Source organism: Melanostigma gelatinosum (assembly GCF_949748355.1).
Source record: "Melanostigma gelatinosum genome assembly, chromosome: 17".
Classification (NCBI taxonomy): Eukaryota; Metazoa; Chordata; class Actinopteri; order Perciformes; family Zoarcidae; genus Melanostigma; species Melanostigma gelatinosum.
In genome coordinates this window covers 1,254,784-1,272,894 of record NC_136650.1, presented here as the reverse complement: position 1 = coordinate 1,272,894, position 18,111 = coordinate 1,254,784, and the positions used below count along the sequence as shown (strand labels likewise).

At 41.8% G+C, this 18,111-nt stretch overlaps 1 protein-coding gene across 1 annotated transcript in view; it reads left to right on the top strand.

Annotated features, from left to right (window-relative positions):
* thsd7aa (thrombospondin, type I, domain containing 7Aa) overlaps positions 1-18,111 on the top strand; it is a gene marked incomplete at both ends in the record, with an annotated part of 241,311 nt that overhangs the window by 96,964 nt on the left and 126,236 nt on the right. The window contains 2 exons of the mRNA XM_079288528.1: positions 8,309-8,464; positions 17,497-17,700. Coding sequence (XP_079144654.1) covers positions 8,309-8,464; positions 17,497-17,700 — 360 coding nt within the window. The remainder of the gene's footprint in view (positions 1-8,308; positions 8,465-17,496; positions 17,701-18,111) is intronic.

The window sequence follows — 18,111 nt, the reverse complement described above, 5'->3', positions numbered from 1 at the left end:
TCAAACTTGTTTGAAACTCACGCTTTGTTGGAAAATCACGAATACCTTATTTCAAATATTATTTGAAGTTCACGTTAGTTATTTATCACGATTCTTATTCTATCAGTATATAATACACGTATTTGATCATTTTAACCACGGTCTTACAACAAACCAATTGTAGTCAAGCGATCTGTGTCTACGATCACCGTATAACACAATCCTGTCTTCTACTGAAAAGCGTGCAAATAGTGATATGCCAGAAAATGAAAAAGGGAGTTTACATGAACCACATTCGTAAAACGAAACCACGAACGTCAAAAACAATTGTTACCCAAATAATAAAAATTAAAAAAATGACTACTTAACCATTCATCTGTGTCTGTTAAATCATATGACCTTAGTATAATTTTACCATTACTTTTACAATTGGAATTTTAACTTTCTTACCCGTTTGTAGAAATTAATTCTTTTTCGTTGGATTCGCGTGCCGTCAATCAGAAACTCCCTCAGGTCTGCCGGTTCTTTCTCTCTTATCTAATGAGGTATAAGACAGGAAACTTCAGTTTTGGATTCCTGGGAGAGGCCTCTTTCCCCCGGTCAGTCCTTCTGGAGCTCTGATAGACAGTCAGCGAATCCTGCCGACAACGCCAAATTGTTGTGGAATATTTCTATGAAAAGTCGGGAGAAGAGTGTCAAAGTGTTATCAAATCAATGTCAAATGAAACAGAGCCTGGATGAACGATCAAAGTTGTAACAGTCAATTTATTTGCTTGCAAGCAAAGAGAACACAGTCTCACAGACACATCACGTCATCTGCAGGAGGTGCTCTGAATAACACAGTCAGATGCATGTCTTGCAAGCAAAGAGAGGACAGTCTCACAGATACATCACGTCATCTGCGGGAGGTGCTCTGACAACATAGTCAGATACATGGACCTTTATACTCAGCCAGGTGCTTCCTTTGATTGGGTCACTGTGACCTAATCAAAGAGTTAAGATACAAGAAATACAGAGTCTGAATAAGCCTGTTTTACCATCACACATCACATATACATACAGAGGGTCATGCTCTTCAGCTGATGCTCATCAGGAAGTACCGTAATCTAGACCTCTGTGTGTCGCCGTATTTGAAGACAGAAACAATGCACAGGAAAACAGATAACAAGATAACAGATAACAAATAACAAGACACCTGGATGCAAAACTGATAGAATCATCTACTCAAATAGGTTTTGTGCCTGCACTTTTAAAGACTTACATTCTTCAATCCTAAAGCATAAGACGAGGACATATTTTCCCATAACAATACAGGCACGGGAGTGGTTAGAGTCACGCCTGGTAATGTCTGTAATGCTTTAAGAGGACATCTTGACTGGGGTGGAAAAACTTGCATCCAAATCCTATGAAGGAAAGATAAGAACATGTTAACAATGTGCATAGTTGTCAAAACTCCATGCAAACCTAACAGCTTCACATCCCCTTATTTTCAAAGTTATTTATTGCCAAGGAGTAATGGTACATTTTTTACTAAAACAGAAAAGCAGTTTGCCATGATTTATTAAATGTACACTGAGAACTGAGAATTTAAAAGATGATTCCACGAACCTCTTACTATGTTCACCTTAAGTGTGTAAAGGAGCGATTTGAAAGTCATTAAAATAGTTTTATCACAATGACAAACAATACTATGAGTGATGGAAGGAAGGGGTTGACCACGAAAAGCAACAGAACCTTCTTCCCCCCTTTTGCTGAGTATTTTAAATCAGTATTTATGCATTATTTGTTATTGAAGGAAAAGCATAGGTCAAGGAGTCTTACGAGTAACACAAATAAATGGGGTGCACAAAAGAACGGCGTGTTGCTTTATGCCTACTTCATTACGTGGAAGGTATCTCACGTTAGTGCACCTCAATGGTACACGCGCGCGGGTAACTTAAACTAGCATGCTAAAGCCTTCGTGTTTCAACGCCACCAACACTAACGAACGGCGAAGCACTTTGCAGCAACATGTTAGCTAGCTAACAGAAACCAACCAATGTAACGTTAGCATACGGCGCTATAACGTTGTGCACGTGCATACAACGTAGTAACGTTAGCTTTAGCTAGTACAGACGTTAACTTTAATATGTGCAAATTCACTCGACCATGCAAAACCGCAAGCCGCGGGTCATTATCGTTAAATTACACATGACATTATGAACACATGAAAAATAGGGTAGGGTCCGTCACATTGTAAACTTCTTAATGTTAACTTTTGCATTAAAAAAATAACATGTTCGCTGACTAGCCCGTTAGCTAACACACTCCAGAACATACACAGCCTTACCTTGTTAATGTGTGCCTGAGGTAGACGGCATGCAACACTTGGCTCTTTCTGTGCACCGCCAGGGTTTGTCAGAGGCCGAAGCATCTGTTACTGACACATTTATTTAAGCAACACTTGAGCTGACGTGGACCAGCACGGAATTGCTATCTCTAACCGAAGGCACTGGTGTAGCGCAGTGACGTTTTTTCCCCTCTCTTCTTCTTCTGCTACTGCTGCTGCAGCTGCTTCTTCTTCTCCTGAATTTGTGGTGGTTGGCGGGTTTTTTTCTTTGTAGAACTTTATTGCACATTGTCAACAGACATTCAGCAGATCATGAACATTCTTACACAAATAAGATTTAGGTATAAAAAGTAAATGTCAATCAAATAAAATCTAAAAAAATAAGGTATCTAAACATAATGGTATCTTAAGAGGGGCTAAAGAAAATAATGTTTTATTTATTTTATTTTATTTTATTATTTAAAATATATAATTATCGTATATATATATATATATACACACATACATACATACATATATGTACATGTATATATTTACTAACATCTACCCATGCACAGTGGCCTTAGTTACCTCAGCAGATGCCCAAACCACTATGCTAAGTTTTCTTGACTTAAAAGTTTCAGTGGACTGCACTCCTTATCAGTAAAGTTGACATTTTGATTTCGCTCAACTTTTTCCAAAGGGATTTGTTGACTCAACTTTAAAAAAAAGTGTTAGTACAACAAATTTGAAGTTGGGCTTTTTAGAGTGTATTTGGCATTGGTAAATGTAACAAGTTCATTCCTAAGGGTCCTTAAAGTATGATAGTTCTAGTCAAATAGAGGCTATACAGTCAAAGTTAATTGCAAAACCACTGCAAAGTGCTGTGTATGCAGGTTCAATGGAGTCGTACCCAGACACACATAGAAGCATAATGTAATATTGAGAGGAGTGTAGTAATGAATCACTGTCTTCACCACTCACATTACAGTCCTTATACCTTTTACACAGCTGTGCAGTCACAGTGGGAGTGACAGAAATGATTCATGGAATGGAGGGCAGGGTGCAGTGAGTAGAACAATAATAATGTTGTTCTGAAGGTTCCGGATGGCAATATGAGAACATGTGACTCCTCAGGTCTGCAGCCAGAGGTAGATGGCTTTTAAAGGTTCATTTGTTGAGACTTTTGCACATTCTGATCTTGCTGTCCTGTGACTGTTATTGCAAATCCCTTCCCGCCAGATACTCTTTACTTATAATTACAAACCATTTCAATACCAAGCAATTACCTTCAATTAAAGGTTTCTTTAATAGTTTGATCTTTGATAGAGTAATGTGGGTTTCTGAACCCTAAATTAAAAGGATTTAAGTTATAATAACAGAAATGTGCTGAAATATATTTTTACATTTATACAGTATAACTGCATGTTGTCGAGAAGAGTTGAGCTCACAGAGAAAGCCGCCTTGGATACATGCATACACGTTCAGGGGAAGGTCAGGATATAAAAAGCATAAAGCATATACTCAGAAATCAATAGTTAAAGTGTAATCGAAAGATAAAGTGTATGATCGTTACATAACGAATGTTTAATACATAGAGTGATTTAACAAATGAAGCCTGATAATAATAATAATATGTGTATCTGAGTATAGTACAGTCTGGGTGTAGAAAGTACGGAGAAAGAGGAAGTGAGCTGAGTGCCGGCCTTAAGAAAATAACGGCTGCAGAGAGAAGGAGAGAAAAATCGAATAAGTGTTTTAAAAGCAAGCGCGTGCTGAATAAAGCGATTAACAACTGTAACTGATTATAATAACTGTAACTGATTGTAACAACTGTAACTGATTATAACAACTGTGATTATGATAACTAATCTGTGTTAGAAATGTGTGAGTGTAGGAAAAGGGGAAGTGCAACAGATGTTGAACACCCAGACACGCGCAGAGCTTGATTAAGTAAGCGCCCAGACAGGGAAGTTGGGGTGATTTCGTCATGCACACACACACAAAATGTAGGTACTTTTCGAAGCACTTGCACCAAATCAATGATGTCATGTTAATCATGGGCTGAGGGAGGACGTGTTGGGGAAAAGGGGGGAGAGACGTGAGAGGCAGCCCAAAAGTGTTATAAAAGAAGTAACTTGCAAACAGCAAGACGGGATTTCTGCACGAGGCGTCCAGACGCTCTGAGAAGAAGATACGGACGATCGCAACTGAAGTATTCGAGGACTTCGTCTCGGTTCACGGAAAGAAGGCCGCTGTTCGTGGACAAAGAATTGAATGACGGAGATTTTCCTCTCCCCACTGCTCGACTTTAACAACTGCACAACGGAGGAACACAGCAGCCCTAGAAATACTTTGTACTGAGCCTTGAGGACTGTTGGCCGAACTCCGCTGCGAGAGCAGGAGGAATCCGAGGGTCTGGCCAGACCTTCGCTCCTAACAACTCCAAAAGAACCTTTTCATCGCACCTTTGGAAATCCAGCTCCAACCGAGCCGTCTCGGCATCTAAAACCAATGAGTATAATCTAAGAAGAAAATTAAAGTAACGAATCAAGTGTAGTAACGTTTTATGTGAGCTGTAGCTTAACCCTTGCTAACTAACTAAAAATATAACCTGCAATAAATATCTAATCTGCATTTAAAGTAAATTTCTCAAGTGCATTCATTTGCTCAAGTAGTAAAAGTTCCTCGTGGCAGTAAAAAGTTAAATCCATTGTATGTCTAACAACTGAGTTCTGTAAGGTTATCCTAGAGACCGAATCCACTTAACAATCCCTTACGGTTTTAGAAGTAATCCTAGCCGTTAAAACCTAACCTGGCATTTACCAAGAGCACGGATCCAGAAGAGGGAAGCTGCCATAACCGACGCGACTGGTAGGAGCGCCCGGGGTCAGGGTGGCCCCTCGGCCGAGTGCACTCAGACCGGAGGAAGCAGGTGTTAGATCCTGGGGTACTTCTGGCCCGATACGGGGCTACTTACTGACTCAGCTCTCTATTAAAAGATTGTCGAGCTGGTGTTCTTGCGAGGGAACTCGCCTGGCTCTTCTAACTGCCGTTACTCCCGACGTCTACCCTGCTTCCTCCGGTCTGAGTGCACTCGGTCGAGGGGCCACCCTGACCCCGGGCGCTCCTACCAGTCGCGTCGGTTATGGCAGCTTCCCTCTTATGGATCCGTGCTCTTGGTAAATGCCAGGTTAGGTTTTAACGGCTAGGATTACTTCTTTCTAAAACCGTAAGGGGTTGTTAAGTGGATTCGGTCTCTAGGATAACCTTTCAGAACTCAGTTGTTAGACATACAATGGCTTTAACTTTTTACTGCCACGAGGAACTTTTTACTACTTGAGCAAATGAATGCACTTGAGAAATTTACTTTAAATGCAGATTAGATATTTATTGCAGGTTATATTTTAGTTAGTTTGCAAGGGTTAAAGCTACAGCTCACATAAAATGTCACTACACTTGATTCGTTACGTTAATTTTCTTCTCAGGTTATACTCATTAGTTTTAGTTGCCGAGACGGCTCGGTTGGAGCTGGATGTTCAATGGTGCGATGAAAAGGTTCTTTTGGAGTTGTTAGGAGCGAAGGTCCGGCCGGACCCTCGGTCCTCCTGCTCTCGCAGCGAAGTTCGGCCAACAGTCCACAAAACTCAGTACAAAGTCTTTCTAGGGCTGCTGCGTCTTCTCCGTTGTCCAGTTGGTAAAGGCGAGCAGGGGGGAGAGGTGATTCTTCGTCTTTCAATTTTTGTCCACGAACGGCGGTCTTCTTTCCGTGAACAGAGACGAAGTCCTCCGATGCGGCTGTCGAACGAGGTCCAGTGTTTCTCCATGGATGGCTCCGTCGGCGTCCCATCGTGAATTCCCAGTTTGCTGTTTGCAAGTCACTTCTTTTATCCATCATTTGGGCTGTCAGCCCCCTCCTGTTCAATACATGATCTCATCCCCCCACCCTCTGGAAAGGGTGTTCAACATCTGTTGCACTTCCCCTTTCTCTTTTTGCCAACTCATCCTGACAAAACACTTTTCTTACATCGCAGCTCCGGTCACACAGAACATTTGTTAATCAGTTTTTACATTTGTTAAATCGGTTTGGTTAGTACACATTTGCTTATAAAATGATTATTGATCTCATCCTTCATCATTATTGTGCTTTGTGTCTTTTCTTCTCAACCATCATTATTTCCCCATCCCTTGAAGCAAACACCCTGCTTACTTCCTCTTTCTCCGTACTTTCTACACTCAGACTGCACTATACTCAGATACACTTATTATTATTATCAGGTTTACATTTGTTAAATCACTCTATGTATTAAACATTTGTTATGTAACGATCATACACTTTATCTTTCGATTACACTTTAACTATTGATTTCTGAGTATATGCTTTTTATATCCTGACCTTCCCCTGATCGTGTATGCATGTTTTCGAGGCAGCTCTGTTGGGCTCAACTCTTCTTGACACAGGGTAGACGTCGGGAGTAACGGCAGTTAGCAGAGCCAGGCGAGTTCCCTCGCAAGAACACCAGCTCGACAATCTTTTAATAGAGAGCTGAGTCAGTAAGTAGCCCCGTATCGGGCCAGAAGTACCCCAGGATCTAACAATGTACAATATTTTAACACTTGAATAAACAACAATCAAATGCAGAGACAGTTATTTACCAATATGTTAGGAGTAGTTACATTTACAACCGTCTTACATTTGCAACCGGCCCTTTGAGGGTGACCGTGATGCTGATGTGGCCCAGAGTGAAGATGAGTTTGACATTCCTGAGTTAAAGTCTGCATTATTACGGAGGAAGCAGCTGTTAGTGGAGCGATTAGTGAGCGGCGTGTCCAGCGGCGTCATCAGACCTACGGAGCAGACGTCTGAAGTCACGGTTAGCGGCTTTAGGGAGGGTGATGGACACTAAACAGAGGACTTTCCTTTTCTTATTAATGCTTATTTTGTTCTGCACAACTATTGTGAAGTCTGCAGATAAAATGTAAAGGAACAAAGTAGGAATTGCTCTCCAGTAGGACAGAGACTTTAGTCACCAGCAGAGCTACGAGTGAGAACAGCAACGAAACCGAGAAAACGAGTGAGAGACGTGTGTTGACCACATTTATGGACCATAATCTCGTAAACTTTATGTGTAAGTGTTAATATTAGTAAATTTGATGTGAGATAGAGAGAGAGAGAGAGAGAGAGAGAGAGAGAGAGAGAGAGAGAGAGAGAGAGAGGAAGACCTGCAGCGATGTAACTAAGTCTGAAAAATAAAACTTCTCAAACTTTCCACGAACTGTCTGTTTGAGTTCATAGAGGAAGATTTTAGAGAAGATCTTAAGTATCAAACACAACCTTTCATTTTTAAAGACTACTTTATTACTCTGTTGTATTTTTTTAGACGAAGCAACCAATCTACTTCCTGTTTAGACCGGCACCATCATGCCCAGTGTATGTGACGAGTCACGTGATATTCCTTTTCAGGCGTGTTAGTCTGGACGGAGATCTTTTCTAAAACTATGCTGAAACGCCGTGTGGCCGGAGATCGTTTTTGTTTGTTAAAACTCTGTTAAAACGTATTGGTGTGGATGTAGCCTCAGGAAGCCGCAACAGAGGGGATGAAGAGTCGCATGCAGCTCCGGAGCCGCGGGTTGCTGACCTCTGGGCTAACCCATACAGATTACACATAACTTTGAAGACTGGAGTTGAAGTGCTGTTGTCCCTGGTACACTGTGCAGCTTTGAAACTGAACGGACGGTCCTGATATATGAGTCAGAAACCCATATTTCACAGCTGGTGGTGCAGAGGGGAACATTCTTCCACCATTTTAGCAACCTGAGTTAGTTCCCTGAGTGTTTCCTCTTTCCACAGTGTTTGCAGGAGTATCAATGACAGGAACTGTGGAACATCTTCAAACTGTTGGCTTCCTTGTTTAATGTGCCGGGATTCTTTCTGGTCTCTTTCATTTTACTGTATTATGTTTGCTGTGATAAAAACCCAAGTTTCCCCACAAAACATTCCTTTCATCTATGTCTCCATAGCATTGCGACCAATGGACGGTGATCTGTGTCTAGGTATCCCCCCGAACACCACCCAGCTCTGCCATATCAGCTGTCCTGTTGAATGTGAGGTGTCTTCTTGGAGTGCCTGGGGACCCTGCACCTATGAAAACTGCCAGGACCAGGCAGCCAAAAAAGGTAAGAAATGAATAGCAATGGACTGTCTAGTTCTCTTCTAGTCTTCCGACCACTCAAAGCTTTAACACTACATGTCATCGTTCACCCATTCATGCAAGCGTGTTTACTTGCGACTGTGTTTGCTCTACTCTCACACCGTCATTCTGCGATAAAGCATGATGTGTTTTGTGGATGTTTTCCTATTGGATCATGTCAGTATAAATCATTAAATATAAGTTAGGATTGGTATCAAAGTCAAGATCTGGGCCTTGTGACAGCACCAGAGGAGGGATTTACATCACCTTCCTTTTAACTCTGGGCCTACAATGCACTGTATTCAAATCAATGTAGTTTGTATCAAGCATAAGCACATAATCTTACACTTATCATTTCTCCATGAAAACAATCCGATGAAATGTTTGTTGCGATTGTTCTTCCAAGATCCTAGAAATAGATTCACTTTGAGCAAGATATCCCACAGTTGATGAATATGGCATTACTTAATCGTCTTTGAGTAATAAAGACACCCAATGATAGACCTGATGGTTCTACGCTGTATCTAGTCAAGCTTTAGATTACTTTACAATGACATTCTGCTCAAAAGTGCAGAAACCAATATTTTTTATCAACAATGGATCAAATGTTTACACTTGATGAAACAGGTGTCTCTTTTAGAAACAAACCAACAGAGTGAATATCCAGCTCTGCATGTCCATGTAGGGCCTGAGGCTGATTGTTTGTGTTTATGGCCCACAGCTCTATGTTCATTCTCACTCTCAAAGCTCTGCTTCCTGCCAGAGCTGGCTCTGAGAAACCCACTGTACACTACCTGCTCAGCACCAAGCAGCAGGTAGACACATTCAGCGACTAGTTGGCAGAGTGAGTATTGGGTTTACGTTTATCAGTTGGATAGACACACAACTCCAAATGATGCTAACGTTGCTCCTTGTCTGCAGGATATGTAAATAGGCAACTGTTTGCTAACACTGTTAAGTGTCAAACTAAATATTGCAACATCTCCATAAGTTTAACTGAGAGATGCAGACTCCAGTTTACCATCCTGAAGCATTCACTTGACAACTAACTGGCCAAGAAGCTGGATTGTTTGTGAAGAGTGTAGTGGCAGCTTATTTTACCCTCCTTCTTGGCCACTTCTTTCAGGATGTAAAGGGTTCTGACTCGCGTAGACTACCATGTCCAACTTATGTGCTCTTGCAGGCTAAACATTTCTTGCCACCTGTCCAAAGATGAGGCTGGTAGCTCGTAGTTGAAAGTAGTTTTATTCCATGTAAAAAATTGACAAAATCCTTATGTAATAACTGGAGTACTAAAACATTGACTTAAACTGGCTATAACTAAAAAGTCTATAATCTGCGGTCAGAAAAATTGTTGCTCCACATCCTGCTCCATCAAAGCCTAACTTGCACTGAAAACTCACTTAAAGAGTCAACTAAAGATGACCCAATAGCAGGACAGAACAGAGGAGCCTTTATCTTCACAGGGCAAAAGCACACTTTTGAAGCACATTTTACAACATGACCAATCTTTTAACTCTATTATATAGTAAACATTCTAAAGGGCATAACATACATACTTTTGCAATAAACATAAAATACAAAAACTGTTAAGAACACAAAATGGCTCTTACAAAGAGAAAGATGACCTTCTTCTTTTTGAACCTAAAGAATACATCTCACTCTGTCTCTTCTCACTCATCACAGTGACGATGGTGGTTATTTCTCCAGGAAATCACCTTTAACTGACAACAATTTCATCTTGTATTTTGGCAAACTCACTAACTGTGAATTTGAATTCGTCACAGCTCACTAAATGTAGTTTAATTGATAAGAAGATGAGCAAAGACCAGGTGTATGTTGATCCCATGAGGGACATTTAGCATTTGAGCAGCACAAAAAACATGTACAGACAAGCAAAAATCAATATATAAGTAAGTTCTATACAGTTACTTAACCTAACCAGTAAAGTTGTCCCGATACTGCTACGAGTATCGCAAATATCTCTACTAACAAGTGTGCATACATTTATGTGCAAAACCAACAGTGCAGTTTTCTGACAATCAATATCAAATCTAACACAAAGCAACTCATTTAGAGACATTACCAACATGGATTCCAAGAGGAAGGCAAAGGAACTGAATGCTCTTTGACTGTAGTTTGAAACTTAAAACTGTCCACATCAACAGAGCAACGGAACTGTACACATTAACAGAGCAACAGAACTGTACACATTAACAGAGCAACGGAACTGCCCACATTAACAGAGCAACGGAACTGCCTACATTAACAGAGCAACGGAACTGTACACATTAACAGAGCAATGGAACTGCCCACATTAACAGAGCAATGGAACTTCCCACATTAACAGAGCAATGGAACTGTACACATTAACAGAGCAATGGAACTGTACACGTTAACAGAGCAACGGAACTGTACACGTTAACAGAGCAACGGAACTGTACACGTTAACAGAGCAAGGAAACTGTACACGTTAACAGAGCAAGGGAACTGTACACATCAACAGAGCAATGGAACTGCCCACATTAACAGAGCAACGAAACTGTACACATTAACAGAGCAACGGAACTGTCCACATTAACAGAGCAACGGAACTGGACACATTAATACAGCAATGGAACTGCCCACATTAACAGAGCAATGGAACTGCCCACATTAACAGAGCAACGGAACTGTACACATTAACAGAGCAATGGAACTGTACACATTAACAAAGCAATGGAACTGTACACATTAACAAAGCAACGGAACTGTCCACATTAACAGAGCAACGGAACTGTCCACATTAACAGAGCAACGGAACTGTACACATTAACAGAGCAATGGATCTACCCACATTAACAGAGCAACGGAACTGCCCACATTAACAGAGCAACGGAACTGTACACATTAACAGAGCAATTGAACTGTACACGTTAACAGAGCAACGGAACTGTCCACTTTAACAGAGCAACGGAACTGTACACATGAACAGAGCAACGGAACTGTACACTTTAACAGAGCAATGGAACTGTACACATTAACAGAGCAATGCAATTGTACATATTAACAGAGCAACGGAACTGTCCACATTAACAGAGCAACGGAACTGTACACGTTAACAGAGCAATGGAACTGCCCACATTAACAGAGCAACGGAACTGTACACATTAACAGAGCAATGGAACTGTACACATTAACAGAGCAACGGAACTGTACACATTAACAGAGCAACGGAACTGTACACTTTAACAGAGCAACGGAACTGTACACGTTAACAGAGCAATCGAACTGTACACATTAACAGAGCAACGGAACGGTCCACATTAACAGAGCAGCGGAACGGTACACATTAACAGAGCAATTGAACTGTACACATTAACAGAGCAACGGAACTGTACACATTAACAGAGCAACGGAACTGTACACATTAACAGAGCAACGGAACTGTACACTTTAACAGAGCAACGGAACTGCCCACATTAACAGAGCAACGGAATTGTACACATTAACAGAGCCACGGAACTGTACACATTAACAGAGCAATGGAACTGTACACGTTAACAGAGCAACGGAACTGTACACTTCATCAGAGCAACGGAACTGTACACTTTAACAGAGCAACGGAACTGTACACATTAACAGAGCAACGGAATTGTACACATTAACAGAGCCACGGAACTGTACCCATTAACAGAGCAACGGAACTGTACACTTTAACAGAGCAACGGAACTGTACACTTTAACAGAGCAATGGAACTGTACACGTTAACAGAGCAACGGAACTGTACACTTTAACAGAGCAACGGAACTGTACACATTAACAGAGCAACGAAATTGTACACTTTAACAGAGCAACGGAACTGTACACATTAACAGAGCAACGGAACTGTACACTTTAACAGAGCAACGGAATTGTACACTTTAACAGAGCAATGGAACTGTACAGTTCATCAGAGCAACGGAACTGTACACTTCATCAGAGCAACGGAACTGTACACATCAACAGAGCAATGGAACTGTACACATTAACAGAGCAACGGTACTGTACACATTAACAGAGCAATGCAATTGTACATATTAACAGAGCAACGGAACTGTCCACATTAACAGAGCAACGGAACTGTACACGTTAACAGAGCAATGGAACTGCCCACATTAACAGAGCAACGGAACTGTACACATTAACAGAGCAATGGAACTGTACACATTAACAGAGCAACGGAACTGTACACATTAACAGAGCAACGGAACTGTACACTTTAACAGAGCAACGGAACTGTACACGTTAACAGAGCAATCGAACTGTACACATTAACAGAGCAACGGAACGGTCCACATTAACAGAGCAGCGGAACGGTACACATTAACAGAGCAATTGAACTGTACACATTAACAGAGCAACGGAACTGTACACATTAACAGAGCAACGGAACTGTACACATTAACAGAGCAACGGAACTGTACACTTTAACAGAGCAACGGAACTGCCCACATTAACAGAGCAACGGAATTGTACACATTAACAGAGCCACGGAACTGTACACATTAACAGAGCAATGGAACTGTACACGTTAACAGAGCAACGGAACTGTACACTTCATCAGAGCAACGGAACTGTACACTTTAACAGAGCAACGGAACTGTACACATTAACAGAGCAACGGAATTGTACACATTAACAGAGCCACGGAACTGTACCCATTAACAGAGCAACGGAACTGTACACTTTAACAGAGCAACGGAACTGTACACTTTAACAGAGCAATGGAACTGTACACGTTAACAGAGCAACGGAACTGTACACTTTAACAGAGCAACGGAACTGTACACATTAACAGAGCAACGAAATTGTACACTTTAACAGAGCAACGGAACTGTACACATTAACAGAGCAACGGAACTGTACACTTTAACAGAGCAACGGAATTGTACACTTTAACAGAGCAATGGAACTGTACAGTTCATCAGAGCAACGGAACTGTACACTTCATCAGAGCAACGGAACTGTACACATCAACAGAGCAATGGAACTGTACACATTAACAGAGCAACGGTACTGTCCACATTAACAGAGCAACGGAACTGGACACATTAATAGAGCAATGGAACTGCCCACATTAACATAGCAACGGAACTGTACACATTAACAGAGCAACGGAACTGTACACTTTAACAGAGCAACGGAACTGTACACATTAACAGAGCAACGGAATTGTACACTTTAACAGAGCAACGGAACTGTACACATTAACAGAGCAACGGAATTGTACACATTAACAGAGCCACGGAACTGTACACATTGACAGAGCAATGGAACTGTACACGTTGACAGAGCAATGGTAGGATTATCTTTTTTTTTAAAGACATCTGCTGAGGAACTCGCCTGCCATCGTCTCTTTTAGCTCTCTGTAGATACATACATGGTGCCAGAGCACTGGATGAAATCTATTATAATTATATGGAATAATATAATATATAATCCATGTCAGGATTATGATGGAGGAACTAGATCAGTATTCATTTGCTTATATAAGAAATCGCAGCACAAGTGACACCATCTCCAGAATACTGCATCTTGTCTTGAAACAGCAAAATTCTGCTGCTGAGTGCTTTTTATTTACTTTACTTCTAACACTGTTCATCAACATATCTCGCTTAAAATGTTAGCTTTGATAAACTACTTGTTTTGATGAGTTGGTATTATTCTTTTCATCAGACAGACCACAACAAGCGAACATGCACTCAGCTCTTTCTAAAAGAGGGCTGTGAACTACAGGGCTCCCCATGGATGCCTCAGTTCACTCTCTCTGTTTACTCTGCGCAGTGATGTCATCATCAATAGTGAAGCTCTCTGATGACACGGCTTTCCTCAGTTTACACACATCAACTCCAACACGACTTGCTTTGTAGCTGCAGTCGACAAGTTCAACTGCAGAGCATGGTAACACTTTGTACTAACCATTAACCCTTCATTAATGATTAATGAATGGTACATTAATCATTAATGAAGGGTACATTAATGATGAGTTAAACTTGAGTTAATATTGTCAACAGACAATGAAATAACTTATCATGTCAACTAATCATTAGTAATGATATCATTTGTCTTATTTTTTCATTTGTTTGTGTAATGTGATAGAAATATATATATGATATATAATGCTGATAAAATATGGTATGAATATATTCTCTGGTCCTAGATGGTGTAGTCGAAGTTGTCCACTCTCACGTTGTCCACTCTCACGTTGAACACCAGGTTGAGCCTCTTGCTCCTGTTGTTGGGGATCATGAGCAGCTGTCTCCTGTGAGACACCACGTGCTTCAGGACAGCACCCAGAGGACACCTTCCTCACCATAGACACTATCCTCCCGTGTCTCTATAGTGCTCTGATTATGTCTTCATCTCTGATGAACGGTGGGACGTTAGACACTGTTACCTTCACAGCCGGTGTGCAGAGAGGGGAGGCGGGGAAGAAGTTATCGCCGACCTCGATCCCGTTGTCTGCCACCACTTCCGCGTTTCTGATAGTATCTAGAAATATCACCACAGCATTGTTCATACGTGCAGCGGACTTCATGCTGCTATGTCCAACAAGCTCACCCACAGCCAGGCTGCATTCCTCCACTGACACCGGGAAAGTCGGCGGGATCTTTACGCCGTGTTTTCTTGTTAATTCGGTCATGTCCATTGCGGCGTTTAGCACGCCGACAGCTCCTGCTGCCCGGCGGAAAAAACGACCCAAAAAACACCTAAAAGTACACAAAAAACCCAGTGAACCCTACACACCCCACTACACTACTATATACAACATTACCCAGTGAAGACAAAAGTCGAAAAATCACTATTAATCGCTCTCAAAACCAGCTCCTTCAGCTCCACATCCTTCCACTCAGAGAGAGAGAGAGAGAGAGAGAGAGAGAGAGAGAGAGCTGCAAGCCATGCACAGCTGTTTCTGGTCACCTCCCTCTTATCATTTAATTGAATTGCCCCCTACAGTCAGATATCCTTGTAATCACTGCTATTGTTGTTGACATGTGGCATCTAAAGTCAGATGTAGTATGAACTACTTTCAAAGTAGCGTCACAAACACTATGAGCAGGTGTACGCGGCTGGGAAAGACAAGTAAAGGAATCCGCTTTAGTGCCACAGAGACAAAGAGCAACATGTGCAAATTATGCTAAACAGAGTTACTGATGCTACTGCCTGGAAATGAAACAATGTGTTGGTCTGCCAGCTGTTTACCTGGTACCATGACGTATGAACAAGAAAGCAGGTGCTTAGTCCTTAGGTCAGTGTGTGTGTGTGTGTGTGTGTGTGTGTGTGTGTGTGTGTGTCTCCCTCAGGCAGTACCATCCAGCTCTGTTCTCCTGGAGCTTCACACTCTTCCAGCACAGTTTTGGCCAGTCGCCTGTGCTGGAACCCAGGGGAGAGCAGATGTACACACACACACACACACACACACACACACACACACAATGAGTTACGATGAAATTGCTTATAATAGCAAACACATTGGAGGGATATCTCGCTACAACACAACACAACAAGCACTTTGAATTACCTTGTAAGCACTTTGAATTACCTTGTTGTTGAAATGTGCTATACAAATAAACTTGCCTTGCCTTGCCTATATAAAGTCCAAATTAATGAATGTGTAAACCTTTAACACATCATTAGTGAAACATCTACAAACATTACATTGATATATGGTCCAGTAACCAAATATTAACCACATACAAAGTATTATAATCATCAGTTACAACTTTAAAAAAGCAAGTAATGTTTATAAATTATTAACTGTTAACAAATACTTTATATAGTATATCAATTGGTATTATGTGTGCAACAATACACAGTTTAAACAGCATAAATATAGCATTACAATCTCTAAAAATGATGATGTAAAATAACTATTAATCAAAAATGTATCAGTTCAGCATTAATTAATGGTGGGTACTATAGATTGTAACCAAGATGATGGGACACACAGTCAGCCAGTGAAACATTGACCAACAGTTATTCCGCCTCATACAGTTATGACTGTTAACAACTTCTCTTGCAATTTTGAAATTCTGAAATTGTGGTTTGATCTAAAAACAACAAACAGCACTTTTGATGTGGTTGGAGTTGTCTTGTTTTTATCCCTTACTTTGTCTGTCACCTTGGATTGAGAATAATTGCACAGCCCTCGCTTACATGAGCTACGTGTACATGCTACGTACACGGTGGGTCATCACATGTGATTCCATGTTTGTCTTCGGTCAAAATGAAGCATCGAGCTCTGACAGCAGCTGCAGCCTTGCCATTCATAATCTACCCTGCAGATAGCAACTGAGTGCTGCCTGATATAATTCAATTCCCTGCACCCCGAGCCTCATCTCCCCCATCTTAACAAACCCCCCCCCCCCCCCCCCCCCAGATAAAACCTCCATCAAAAGGGTCTTGACACACATGTTCTCACACCTTAAATAAAGGTTTTTGAGGGGAAAGGAGAGACAAAATGAAATGGAAAAGGATCCCGACATCTCCACCTGAGTCCTCCACTCCAGGACCCTGCTGCCTTATCGGGCTGGAGCAGGAGTGTGGATTAGGGGGTGGATGGCCTTGGCTGGGCTGGAGCTAACATCCCCCCTTCCCAGGACCTTGAGCAGAGGAAACGACATACACCCATGAGAACAAACCCCAGCTGAGTTAATGGGATCCTGCATGCATTAGTCACTTTGGATAAAAGCTACTGTAATGAGAGGAGAATAAAAACATTCATTATGTCAAGTTGTTCTTGCAATATCTCTCAACGTCAGGCTTAATGGACTGTCACGTTGAATGCAATATTATGGTTCTCATCAAAGGCCCACTGTGACCACGGAGTGAAGTTAATATGCTGTCGGCTGCACATTCGATTCTGACATGTTTTTGCTCAGCAGCTCACAGAGAGAATGTGTGTGGGGGGGGGGGGGGGGGGGTGAGGGTTGGTTGATTAGCGTGGGGCTGGTTTGTGTTCAGTTACTTCATTAGAGTCCTGTTGTTCTCGACAGGCTTCAAACTGAGGAAGAGGAAGATCGGCAACGAGCCGACTGGCGGGACGGGCAACTGCCCCCAGCTGGTGGAGGCGATACCGTGTGAAGACCCCAGCTGCTACGACTGGCTGGTGGTTAAACTGGAGGAGTGCATCCCTGATAATGAGAAGGAATGTGGACCTGGAACCCAGATCCCACAAGTGCAGTGTGTCAACAGTGATGGTGAGTAGACGCATGAAACATGTGACCATGAAGCAGGTTTGAGGATTACAAAATAAAGACAACGGCACTTTACAGCAGTGAATCTGGCCCATAGTGTATCAATCGAAGTCTGAAGCACACACTGCTTTCCTGAAGATTTGACAGCAGCATTATTAATGTGTTAATGAAGTCAAACTTGGTGTGCAGATGCCCACAGCAACAAGTGTGGGTGTGGGACTCACGTCATTGCCTCTAACAGTCTGGGAAGCACTGTGATGGAGTGGTGCGGCGCCAGCAGATATGCGTGCCTTGTACCGGACCGTAAAGTGGGAGCTGAGCTTGAGTTGATCCACGTTCCAACCCTCACGAGCTTTGGGCCGTGACCGAAAGGATGAGATCACTCATACAAGCGGACGAATCGAGTTTCCATAT